At 40.3% G+C, this 14239-nt stretch overlaps 1 protein-coding gene across 3 annotated transcripts in view; it reads right to left on the reverse strand.

The window, feature by feature from the left end:
- The window catches only part of LOC124553758 (zinc finger protein 708-like), a 234375-nt gene that overhangs the window by 71023 nt on the left and 149113 nt on the right, over positions 1 to 14239 (reverse strand). Inside the window, exon 9 of one of the 3 annotated variants that reach the window (XM_047127693.1) lies at positions 3269 to 5154. The exons of 1 other annotated variant lie outside the window; for it this stretch is intronic. In XM_047127693.1, the coding sequence (XP_046983649.1) occupies positions 3732 to 5154 (1423 nt within the window). In that variant the 3' untranslated portion in view covers positions 3269 to 3731. Of the gene's footprint in view, positions 1 to 3268; positions 5155 to 14239 lie in introns of those variants that run through there. One more of the 3 variants, XM_047127692.1, reaches the window with a different exon arrangement.

Consider the following 14239-nt stretch of genomic DNA (forward strand, 5'->3'; position numbering starts at 1 on the left):
CACTTGACTGCCAGTTGCTACAAGGAGATTTTCCAACTCAAAGATGTTGAATTTTTTATTGTTGGCGACAACATAATTTCTCATTTGCACCCATATCCCGTAAAATGCATTGAATAAGAATACTGAGGAGGAAGCTGAAGAACTTCATACGCCATCCCATCTAACAGTTATGTATGTTGGAAATTGTGGTTTCCTTTGTGTCACAATTTCGAGCACTTCATCCTTCCTTTAATCTCCTCTGAAATCCAATATTCGACGTATCAGCCAAAGTGTAATATTGTTTTTTGCTGTCAAAGTTGGTGTCTTACCATAAGCCCGCAATGATATGTGCATTACCCATAACAATCAATGTGGACTTCTAAGATTTGTTATAAGCAATTTCTTCAATTATTTTTGAAAAATTACACCGTTAATATCGTCATTGTAATCACATGTCTTTTTTTGAACGAAACATTAATAGGTAGTTTAGCACAAAATTTTCCAATGTACCTGCATGTAAAATAATAAGTTCCCATCGTTTTTGAACAGTAACTCTCATAGGCCTTCAGGCAATCCATCACACCAGCCTCCATGTAATGAGTGGCTGGCATTAATCCAGGTTTCATCTATCCCACTATATTTTCGAAAACACACCCATTATCCCCTGCAGAAATATGCACTACCAAGCAACAATCTATGTCCTTTCCATTAATATTTTGTGTCCATAAGAGACAGAACTATTGAATCCTGTAATTTTCAGCACTGTACACAATGAAAATTTGCTTCCTTTAAAAAGATAGTTTTTCTGAAGTGACGTGATTAATTTAGATAGTGGGATATTCTGTTCTCTTATAATTGACGAAATCGCCTTTCTCAAAATTGTCTAAAGCTTCCATTTGTTTCTTTCTTGGGTGCTTCTTTTGTGGTGTATGCGCTTGTGCCACTCTCATCACAATCTATACTGTACAGTTCTCTATCATTACAACAGTGTTCTTGTTTATTTTCAATGCTGTTGTAGTCCTCTTAACAACCTGACCAACAGGAAATAGGGACTCACCTTTTTCCTGTCCTTTTCTTAAGTATTCCTCACTGAACACAGAAATCCACAAGCCTGGTTGTACAGAACTCTTCCTCTGTTTCCATTTGCATGTTGGGCTGTCAATACACCCTGAACTTGATGTTGTTTAAAACGAAACAGAAGCAAACACACATTAAAAACAACGAAACGAAATGAACTGTGAAGTAAACTATTTACAGAAATGACGAAACAACACCACCAGTTGCACATAAGGCACTCACTGGTACCTTTCAAACAAGTGCAAATAATGGTTGCAGAGTGGCAATGGGCTCATGCTACTTGCTCCAGTGGAGTTCATCATCTGATGACTACCTATGCTTGCAAGGCAATAGAATGACGCTGCTGAGCTGCTGGCAGTATTACAAACTTATCTTCCCATCTATAATTATGAGCCACCTGGACTCCCTACACTGCCTTGCTGTATGTACAGATTGGCGACACCAGAAACAAACAGCTGCCACAGATCCAGTATAAAGGGCTAAATGCCCAAGTAAATTGCACTGCATGCAACACACCATCTCTAAGCATTGATCTAGAAGTAACTCTTAAGCTAAGGGATGTCTACCAGTTTTTCCAGCCTCGCAAAAGAAACTCTACAGTTATCATGACCCTTAACTCTTGCCCCTTTTTATCACCAGAACATAATGAGCAGTCTCACTCAATATAATGAAGATATCACAGGCTGTGGTTTGAATGTCATGCTGCAGTGGATGGTACACCCTCCACTATTCACTGATGGTGATGACAGATGTCCTGGCACTGCTCTGTAGAGTGCATGCATGTCCAAGGGAACTTCCCTTCATAATTCAGAATATCACAAGCACTACAATATTGTATTTATAGGCAGACTTTCAAGTAAAATTTATAAGAATATACATAATGACAGTACAAGCACAGGATTTAGATGCATGGTTGATGAAATGTGGTAGTTCATGTCTGGATGTGAATTGTGCTCAAATAGCCGAATGGTAACTGCTTATGATAAATGGTAAATTCAGTTTCAAGTCGTGGTCTGGCACAAATTTTCATTGTCATCATTCCATTATACAGATGATGGTAGTCCATATTTGCAGTTCTGAAGTGCAATTTGCAGCACTCTGTACACAGACATGCCCCAGTCTGGTGAAGGCTTGCATGTGGCTCCTTGTACCCTGAGATGCTGGTGTCAAGCTGAGTGATGGACAGCCTACAATGGGCCATGGTCTTGGCATCTGTGGCACACTCCATGGTTTGCTGCAGCTGCATTTTGCAGTTGTGAACACCTGAACTCAGGTGAGGTTTGCATCCACCACAGGGTTAAGGGAAGATTATCATGCACTGGATGTAACCCATTGCACTCTGGCACACGTCAGGCAGCAGGTCAGCAGGACTGTGGCATCAAGACATGCATGGAGACGCAGTGCAGGCCTGATCCAGTCTCAAATGACTGGCTGTAGCTATCAGTGACCAGTTGTCTCATCATCTAGCATCATGGTGGTGTTGCTGGACTCTGAAGCATTCCATGTCAAAGCCCTATTAATATCTCTCCGCAGCACATTTGCTGCACTAAAACACCACACACAGTCATACATCAGGCAACAAGAGTCTTGCCCTGGTGTGATGACATTGGCCGATCCACTACAGTTGTTACTGCTGCGTAGTGAAGTTTTCTGCTGAATATGGCTAGCCTGTCTTGCAATCCTTCTGTGTAAATGTTAGTCTGACCCATGTGTTACCACATCGTTTTTACTGACCAGCAGCTACTATTACAATACTCCATGGTGACTTCTTCATTGTTGTTATACTAAAACTAGATAGTGATACAATATATGCACATGCATGTGTATTACATAAATATTATACTTCTAACATGTGGGTAATGTGCATTCAGCCGTCAATTAAGCACTCAGTCTCACAAATTATTTTCGTGAAGCTACCAAATAAATCTCATGACATCCAAACAATTATGTTGAAAAGCTTTTGATGTGGTTCATAATGAATGCCAATACGAGATTTTTAGAAAAATACCTCAAATCATAACATATGGTAGTTGCCAATAGAAGTGAAACTGTTCTACTTGGAAGCAAAATATGGCACACTAGCAATATTCAAGGTGTACTTTGCTCAAACGTATTTCAGAGGGGATATTAAGAATTTTGCTATAGAGAAATTAACATACGTAAAAATTATTTGTTGCATAAATGCTTTCTTATATGGGGCTACTTTCCATCAGATTTAACACACGGCATATTTTGATAACTCTAGTTACAAATTTTCTTTTTCAATTAGTGGTATATATTTCCACACATGACATTATACTTGCACATCTATTACAACTTCTTCCATACACTGTGATCCAAGACTTGCAGACAGTAAAATGTATTTTGTAACAACCAGTTGTATGATCCACCAACACAAATCACAGATACATTGCCAAACGATTTACTAGTCTCACCAAAGGATTTGGTCTCATAATTAAACTGTTTAATTTTCTCAGATATATACTCATATAGAAGCCTAGTAACATCAGTGAGAAGTCTATCACTATAGCTAATAACCATATTTCTGTCTTCTGCCTCCAGCACACATTACTGAACATCTAGTAAGATAGTTCATGGTGGCCAGTAATATAAATTATGAGATTTTTCTCCTGAATGAACGAAAGTGTTTCTGTTGAGCTAATCGATTATCATCTCTATGACTGGGTTCGTGTAGGTTGACCAATATGTGTTGCAGCATGAGTCTTGAGACCACTAGACTGAGTATATGATTTCCCGCAGACATCACATTTGTAGGGTCTCTCACCAGAGTGTGTAAGTAAATGTGCCTTTAGGTTACCAGCCTGAGTAAAAGATTTCCCACAGACTACACATTTGTGGGGTCTCTTACCAGTATGTATTAGAGAATGCATCTTAAGGTTATTTGAGCGAGTAAACGCTTTCCCGCAAACGTCACATTTGTGTAATATACGGCCAATATGTATTAATGTATGTGCCTTCAGACTACCAGAATCCGCAAAGCATTTCCCACAAACGTTACATTTGTGCGGTCTCTCGCCAGTATGTGTTAATGTGTGTCTCTTGAGATGCCGTGACAGAGTAAAAGATTTCCCACACGTGGAACATTTGTGTGTCCTCTCGCCAGTATGTATTATAGAATGAGTTTTAAGATGACCAGACTGACTGAAGGATTCACCACATACGTCACATTTGTGTGGTCTTTCTCCAGTGTGTATTAAGATGTGTTTCTTGAGTGTACCAGACTCTGTGAATGATTTTCCGCAGACTAAACATTTGTGTGGTTTTTCGCCAGTATGTGTTAAAACATGCCTCCTAAGATGACCTGAGTCTGTATACGATTTCCCACACACGTCACATCTATGTGGTCTCTCGCCAGTATGCAGAAATGAGTGCAGCTTCAGATGATACGCCATAGTGAACGATTTTCCGCACACGCCACATTCGTGGGGTCTCTCACCGGTATGTAGAAATGCATGTCTTCTTAGATCGCCAGCGTGAGAGAAGGCTTTCCCACATACCTCACACTTATGTCGCCTTTCGCTAGCACATACTTTTGAGTAACTCTTCAGACCACCAGAATGACTAAATGATTCCCCACAAACACCAGATCTGTCTGGTCTGAGACTATCAGCAGTAATAAAGGATCTGTTAGAATTATCACACTCGAGAGCCCTCTTGCCAGAACACATTACTTTGCAGGGGTGGAAACTAGCACATTCATTAGAATGTGTAGTACACTGATTATATTCTCCTTGACTAATTTCTCTCTGCACCATTGAATGCTCGCTAAGGCTCTCATGGGTGAGAAAAACATCACCACACCTCATACAGATATGTGCAGGTGGCTGAACACCATCAATGTGAATGAACACATGCATTATGAGATTGTATTTTGATGAAAAAGTTTCGCTGCATGAACTGCATGTGAAGTCTTGAATTTCTTTTTCCTTTAAGCAGTTACTACTTCTATTGGATAATGCACTGTTCTGCAAATTTGATGATTTCTCTGCAGCAAAGTCCAGCTTATCACCAGTCACTCCCTGCAGATGTGTTTCTTCAAATGCAATGCTACCAGTCTCACTAGTCGTTTTAATCATCCTGAAACATGATGAGAAGGGTAGTAAATATAAAATTTGCTAGACTCAGATAAATATAATTCCATCACCCAACAAATTCTTAATTACAATGGGAAAATCTTTCAAAAATATGTATACAAACATTCACATTCTCTTATTGTTTATAGGCTCAGTATATTTCGTTTGTAGCCAGATCCTCCACAGTTATTTCAAAGCTTGTGCTGTTTAGAACTGCATTGGATTTCGGCTCGATATACAAAAGCTGCTCTATGAAAATCTCAATGAAAGTAAGGCATGTAGTCAAGTTAACTGTAATATGTGTTATAACATTCTGTACATGAATTGCGTTTCTATGTTGTGCAGGAATTAGTGGCAGTGAGTCCATGCTATACAGTCATGTATTTAGTCTTTTATGTTCAAATTGGCAGCAATATGCCCATGGGTAGAGTATGTACTAATTCAAAGTATAATTGTTCTACTATTCAGTACTAGTCTTATGGTGTTCTTTGAGTGTTACTCATTAATATCCCACTGCACTCAATTACTGTGCTACAGCTAACATGTATGGTTTGTGTCATTAAATGATGGTATGTTGCTCCATTGATACTTTGGTCACATCTTAGTTTTGTTGCTCATGGTAACTGAGAAATAGTGAGCTGTGGTAATTTTGTAAAAATTATTCGAGACATTAAAATTGGAATGTTTAACCATGTGCTGCTGAATGCAATTCAATATATCAGTACAAAACAATGACAGTGCAAGGGAATAGATGAGGGGAATAGCCTTCAAGCCTTCCCAGATGCGCTTACATGATTTCAAGGTATCTGGAGATAATGCCTCGGAAGTTGGACAGCACAGATCAGCTCAAAACAAGAAAGACTGGAGGAACCCATAATCAAAGATATGAATGAACTGTAGCAGAATTTAAGAAGCAAGTCCAAATTCGAGAAAATTATGAAGCATAACCAAGCAGTACTAACACAGATTCATGCGTGTCCTATTTATTGGGACATATTTATAAAATCCCTTCCTAAATACTGGAAACTTGTCAACAGCTAACAAGCATTGTGGTATACACAGACAATGAGCTGGTTTTTGTTAGAGCAGTTTCCAGAGCACAGATAGGAAACAATATGGTGCAGTGCCAGTGCTTTTGCGACAAGCTGCATGTGGGAGTCAATCGAAAACTTGCATACACCTGAAAGGAAAATTGTATAATACATACACGATGACTATCACACTAAACCACATGTAATAAAAAACCAGGAATGATGTGCAAGATTGCCAGTATTGCCACAGTTTAGTAAATAACACAATGTGACACAGTGAGACAGTAACATGTTGATATCCTGACGACTTTAGTCTCACTTGGAGTCAGTATCTGGGGACATAAACTCAGACAAAGAGAGCCAGTAACAATCTTAGGAAGAATACAGAGGGGAATACCCCTCTGACTCAGAGGTGCATACAGAATATGCCTCATAGATCTGCAGATTCTGAGGAGGACCCATTTACTGGCTGCAAAGAGGAAATACTGAAAACATGGAGTGAATAACTAAAGATATTTGAGCCAGTAAATGTGCAGTACAGATATGTGTAAACAAGGATTATCAGTTACACTGAAGGGCCAAAGAAACTGGTACACCTGCCTAATATCATGTAAACGCTTCCTCAAGCTAGCAGAGGTGGAGCAATACGATGTGGCATGGACTTGACTAACGTCCGAAGTGATGCTGGAGGGAACTAACACCATGAATTCTGCATGACTGTCTACAAAACCACATGAGTATGAGGCGATGGAGATCTCTTCTGTACAACACATTGCAAGGGATCCCAGGTATGCTCAGTAATGTTCATGTCTGGGGAGTTTGGTGGCCAGTGGAAGTGTTTAAACTCAGAAGAGTGTTCTAGGAGCCACTCTGTAGATATTCTGGATGCTTGGTGTGTTGCATTGTTCTGTTGCAATTGCCCACATCTGTCCGAATGCACAATGGACATGAACAGATTGAGGTGATCAGAGATAATGGTTCCATACGTGTCACCTGTAATAGCTAAACATATCAGGGGATCCATATCACTCCAACTGCACACACACCACACTATTACAGAGCCTCCACCAGCTTGAACATTCCCCTGCTGACACGCAGGGTCCATTGGTTCATGAGGCTGTCTCCATATCTGTAAATGTCCATTCGCTTGATACAATTTGAAACGAGACTCGTCTCACTAGGCAACATCCAGTCATCAACAGTCCAATGTCGCCCAGGCGAGGCGAGGCGAAAAGCTTTTGTATCATGTAGTCATCGAGGGTACACCATTGGGCCTTTGGCTACGAAAGCCCATACTGACGTTTCGTTGGATGATTTACATTCTGACACTTGTTGGTGGCCCAGCATTGAAATCTGCAGCAGTTTGCAGAAGGGTTGCACTTCTGTCATGCTGAATGATTCTCGTCAGTCGATGTTGGTCCCGTTCTTGCAGGATATTTCAATGGCTGCAGTGATGTCAAAGATTTGATGTATACTGGATTCCTGATATCCACAGTACATTTCTGAAATGGTAACATGGGAAAATCCCCACTTCATTGCTACCTCGGATATGATGTGCCCCATTGCTTATGCACTGACTATAACACCACTTTCAAACTCAATTAAATCTTTATAACCTGTCACTGTAGCAGCAGTCAGCAATCTATCAACTCCACCAGACCCTTGTTGTCTTATACAGGCATTGCTGACTGCAGTGTCATATTCTGCCTGTTTACATATCTCTGTATTTGAATAAGCATGTGTATACCAGTTTCTTTGGTGCATCAGTGTATATGGACAAATGAGAGTGTTGGTTATAGGTTTTGTTGATTTCTGCCAAATATTAAAGAGTGACATAGACTGAATCACTTACTTTCTTTAAATGGTTCTGTTCGTTTTCCCATAGCCCTTTATCTATACAGGTTCAAGTGCAAAGAAATTTAAAACTGTGTGTTGTTAGACTGTAGCAGTGTTTCATCATTCTTCCTTGTGGGAGCTCAGATCACTACTCTGAATGACACAGATTTGAATAAAATTCCGCAGTCCAGGGAGGAATATGACATTTACCAGTAATTTTACAGAATTCACTCTTAAAAAGAACTGCATGTATACATCACTCAATTGGTCACAACCCAACAATCCAAGAACAACATGCAACAGCACAGGGAGTTCGAATGCTTGCCACAGCAAGGACTAAACAAATCTTGCGAGAGCAGCTATAATACAGCTCTCTCATATCAGGGTTGCCACAAGTTTCCCCAAGTGAAATTCCCTGATATATTCCTGATGTCCAGACAAGTTTTAGCATTTTTCCCTGGCAAATTTTGAGATCTCAAGGGTAAGTAAAGACATAAGTTGACAAAAATGTAAGGATTTCTATATTTTTAAATGTGTGAGCAACAATCTTAAGTACTAACAAGGACATCTTTTGTAAAGGACTGTTTTTAGATGGAGGTGTACTGCCAAATGGTATACATGTATGATTAAGACCACTGATGTTATTTTATTTCAATAAAACGAAACACATTTGGCGACAGACATATGCATTTCGTTGGAACTGTAATACAGATTTGAAATGCCTTCACTGATTTCAAAAATAACCTCAGAAAAAAGTAGGCCCCTTGAAAGAAGTGTATAAGGCCAGGAAGAGTTGTGTAAAACACCACTATAGGTGACTGTCAATAAAATGTCGGTTCTACTATGTTCATTATTGTCAGTTATTACCCATTGTGTTATGTCTATTATTTTACAGGTATTGTGTGGTTTTTCTTTCAAGAAACACACAAGTACATAGCATACAAACTGCCAGTGACTAACACATTTTTTTCTTCTTATCGTCCACACCTTCTAATATATAAACTGCTTTTGAAGTGCCAAAACGTACTAGAATAAATAAAATGTCTATAAAACGCCACGCTGTACAATGTACATGTGGTGAGACAGTCACAATTCCTGAAATCCATGATTTCCTGCTGAGGAACACTGGAGTCCTGGGTCCAAGGATAAACCACAAAAATCCACAGCATTATGCCACACACAAACAGATCTAGCCTGCGGGCAGATCAGTGAGACCATATTTGACAGACAGTGGTTGGTAGATGAGAGATGCAGAAATGACGGGCTTCAGATTGGCAGGGCCAATCCGTTAGACATACCCACAGAAATGGCTAACGTTTTGGCCCATCATGGAACTCCACACAAGTGCCCAGATATTCACATTTCACAGACACCATGTTGATGAAATGAGACTGTGGTAATCAGCAAAAGATAACTTGTTCAAATAATCTGAGAATCAATATTAATGAGAATAGGTAGCAACTCACTGTGAAGATGATTGCAGAGCCTTAAACAGGCACATAGAAAAGATGATCACACTCTCACAACTAAATTTTCAAATTTTCCTCATACTTCCCTGACACATTTGAAATTCCCTGATTTCTAGAACTTGTGGCAATCCTGTGTACGTAGATCATTAAGAGAAAAGCAAAAGATGGTCTTTCTGCCCCTCTCAGCTACCAACCACTGACAATTGTGGTGGTCTGTTAAGGGATAATTTTGAAAGTTCTGCATCAATGCCTGAGACACAGAGACATGGCCCCAAGTGGAGATAATTTGCGCTGAGTGTGGGTGGAGTTTCTTTGTTCTGTGCCAGATGTATGTATTGTCATCTGATTGCCTGACAGTGCAATACAACTGTACAACACAAATTAACTCCAGTGGCTAGAAACTGCATGTCATCAGGTTAGTGGCTGAAAATGAGAAGTAATTTAACAACTGCATATCTTGTCACAACCCTCATGTACACAACATTTAGTCAACCACAGACATTTGACACAACAACACTAAAAAATAAATGGTTAATAATTAATTATCAGTTAACATATGACACATGTAGAGTTGGAGTGGTGCACAGCCAACATTGACACATTCAGTGTAATTGGATGTCTGTATTCAAAATGACACCCTCTTTCCAGAGGCGAAGTTAAACAGCCTGTATTAAAAATGACACCGTCTTTTCAGAGGTGAAGTTAAATAGGCTTTAAGTTCTTTTTTACTTTCAGGGTGCAGCACTTCCTTACAGTTGTACAAACTCTCTTTTTTTCAGTTCCATAGTGAAACTAGTCTATACTATTGTGAGAGAGTGATTTAAGCAGTAAAGATATTGGCACTGGCCGTTTTAAGAGATAGAACATGAACCATACAGTGGCAATAAATCATCTGATGTAAACAGAAAAAGGTAAAATGCGAAATTCACATATCTAAGTATATTTAAAATAAATGGGTATAGCTCCATCATAAGTTGCATTGAAAAGTATCTTCTTTATGTCTTGATGGTTATTTGTTTCGGACACCTCAGCCCATTTTCAAACCATCCATAAATGTAATAAATCCCTATGTTAGCCTATGTACGAGATGCATCCAGAAAGTAAGTTTCCCGGTGTTGTTTCCTTTAGAATAGATGTATTAGCCTCCCAAATGCTCATGAGCAACAGATCTATGACGTGACAAGCAACTGCTGTCTGTACATGTCCCACCTGGTGCCAGTGCAGCGCCAGCAGTGCCCAGAAATTGCGTCTTTTATTCGTTCTCCCACCGCCTGTGAGGTTCAGTCAGTGATAAGGTTCCTTAATGCACAAAACATAGCACCGATCGAAATTCATCGTCAGGTCTATGGGCAGAACATCATGAGCAAACATATGGAGCCTTGATGGTGTTGGCTTTATGCCAAAGGTCGTCAAAGTGTCCAAGATGAAAAGCAGAGTGGGCTAATGTCCATCATCAATAATTACCTGGTTGAGCTAATTCAGCAGGGCATCCTGCAGAATCGTCGCTTCACTATTATGGAGCTCAGCAACCATTTTCGCTGACATTGTGATCCCTGTTAGAGAAAATTGTCAGTAAGCACCTGCTGTTCAACAAATTGTGACCCAGACAGGTGCCAAAGAAATGACATTCGAGCACAAAACGAAATGTTCTGGAGCAGCACTGACATTTCTGCAGTGGTATTATGATGGTGGTGACGAGTTTCTCGACAGGATCGTCATGGGCGATGAGTCATGGATTTCTCACTTGACCCCAAAACCAAGCAGCAGTCAATGCATTGGCAAGACAATGGATCTCTGGTCAAGATGTATCTGTGCAGAAAGAGAGGTGCACTGTGTTACGGACCAGGAAGGTCATTCTGCTCACTGACTTCCTGCCCAGAGGTGAAACAGGGAATGCTGACTATTACTGTGAGACAATGTGGAAATTGTGACATGCCATTCAGAACAAGACGCATGGAATGCTTACTGCAGGTGTTTTGCTGATCCATGACAATACTCGTTCCCATATGGCTTGATGCACAGCAACTGTTTTGCAGAAGTTTGGTTGGGAGCTGTTTGATCATCTAGCATACATTCCTGGTCTTGCTCCCTGCGATTTCCATCTTTTCTTGCACATCAAGAAATTCCTGTCCTCCGGCCAGCATTTTGACAATGATGAAGAGCTGAAAATGACTGTCACATGCTGGTTCCATTCACAGGCGGCAAATTTCTACAACACAAGAATACAAAGTTGGTCCCCCTACATGAAAACTGTCTCAATTCTTTTGGTGACTAAATCGAAAAATAGCTAATATTTCTGTACCTGTTGCCAATAGAGTTTTCCATGTAACTATGTTGTCTTTGGTTTAAAAGAAAAGGGAAACTTACTTTCTGGTCGGGCCTCGCACAAAAACTGCCCCTGCACTGATGAACAAAGTGGCACTATGGCCGACTAAACAACAGTAAATACACCACACATTTACTGTAGTTGAGCCAGCCATAGTGCCACTTTGATCATCACTGCAAGGGGCATTTTTGTACATAGGCTATTACCTGTAGTTGTTAAAGTTACAGATGATTTGAAAATGAACGCAATTGTCCAAAACTAGTCACTGTCAAGAAACAGAACAGATACTTCTCAATGCAACTTATGACGAAGCTACTACCATTTGTTTCAATTATAAGACATGTTGTGGACTAGTTTTCACCTGCAGCATTATGCAAGTTCTTAACTGAGTACATATGTTAATTATGCAAGGTGAGTCAAGTATGACTTTACAATATTGGAACGATATAGAAATTAACCGAGATAACACAGAATTTGTAGATGTGCCAGTTAGTAGCAAACAACCTCGAATCTGATTCACATAGTCCATCAGTACCCTACTGCGCCACCAGGTACGTCAGCGTAGTGCATAGTTGTGTCGACTACTTTCGCTGGTGTGGAGTGTGCTCACTGTGGGTTTTGGTTTCATGAAAGTAACTCTGCAACAACTTGCCGGCGTAAATTTCGCACCAAATACGCCAAAGAGCCTCCAAGTAGGCCTAAAATTTACTCTTGCCACAAAACTATGTTCAAACGGGTTGTTTATTGTGGTACGATAAATAATGTTGATGATTATGTCGAACAGTTTAGGGAGAGCTTTGCCTCCAGCCCACAAAAATGAATGCGACATGCATCTTGCAAGACTGTCATTCCACAAAGGACTGTTTGGCGAGTACTGCCTACACACACTTGAAACCATACAGATTCACAATGGCACAGCACATTAGTGATATAGATAAGGTTGCTCGTCAGGGATTCTGTGTTGAAAATGCAATGGACAGAGGACGGTAAGAAATTCCTGAATACAATAATCTTCAGCGATTAGTCAGCATTTCAGATCAGTGGTATTGTGCAAACGTACAACTGCAGAATAAGGGGCAATGAAACTCCACATGCAACCCCAGAGCACATCCCTGATACCCCTATAGTTGTGTTTTGTGCCCTTGCCGAACAGGAAGCGTATAGTGCATCACCTCAAAGAAGTTCGAGGTTTCCTCGATAATCGATTCACAGGTCGTTGGATTGACTCCACATGCAACCCCAGAGCACATCCCTGATACCCCTATAGTTGTGTTTTGTGCCCTTGCCGAACAGGAAGCGTATGGTGCATCACCTCAAAGAAGTTCGAGGTTTCCTCGATAATCGATTCACAGGTCGTTGGATTGGCTGTGAAGGGCCAATCCCATAGCCGCTTCACTTTCCAGACTTGAGACCAGTGGATATCATTCTCTGGGGTTTCATTAAGGACCTTGTGTATGTTCCCCTCCTACAAAGCAAATTAGCCAACCTGAAAAATCGAATCTACGCTGCCTCTGCAAAAGTTACTCGCAACTTACTGCAATGAATGTGGAAAGAAATTGACTGTTGGTGGGATCTTTGCTGCATCACAAATGGTAGTCACATCGAATCAAAATGACACTTGACACTTTTATGTGAAACTTGAAGTTGTTTGCTACAAAATGCAGTAGTTTTGTCATGGTTGGCTCTCCCAAGGATGTTAGTAGTTCTCACAGTGTGTCACCTACTCCAAAGGCTGCTTTGACTTACGATCTTTCAGTGGTCTGTCAAATTTTTCTCACGCTGTAGTACCTCCTGCCTCATCTTGATCTACTTCCTCTTACCCTATAACACTGCCGTCAGGTTCATTTCCCTCATATAGCTCCTACATGCACTCAACTCATTTCACCTTTATTTTTTATTTCTTTGCTTAGTACTGATTTTCCATCTGAGCTCTTGATATCCATGCAGCTGCTTTTCTTTTCTTCAAAAATCTCTTTAATTTTTCTATATACCATATCTACCTTTGCCCTAGTGATATATGCTTCATTTACATCTACATGGATATTCTGCAAATTACATTGAAGTGCCTGGCAGAGGTTTCATCGAACCACCTTCACAAATCTCTATTATTCCAATCTCGTATAGCTCGCGAAAAGAAGGAACACCTATATCTTTCCGTACGAGCTCTGATTTCCCTTATTTTATCGTGGTGATCGTTCCTCCCTATGTAGGTCGGTGTCAAAAAAATATTTTCGCATTCGGAGGAGAAAGTTAGTGACTGGAATTTCGTGAGAAGATTCCGTCGCAACGAAAAATGCCTTTCTTTTAATGATTTCCAGCCCATATCCTGTATCATTTCTGTGACACTCTCTCCCATATTTCGCGACAATACAAAACGTGCCGCATTTCTTTGAACTTTTTCGATGTACTCCGTCAGTCCTCTCTGGT

Source organism: Schistocerca americana, chromosome 11, assembly GCF_021461395.2.
Source record: "Schistocerca americana isolate TAMUIC-IGC-003095 chromosome 11, iqSchAmer2.1, whole genome shotgun sequence".
In the NCBI taxonomy this organism is placed as follows: domain Eukaryota; kingdom Metazoa; phylum Arthropoda; class Insecta; order Orthoptera; family Acrididae; genus Schistocerca; species Schistocerca americana.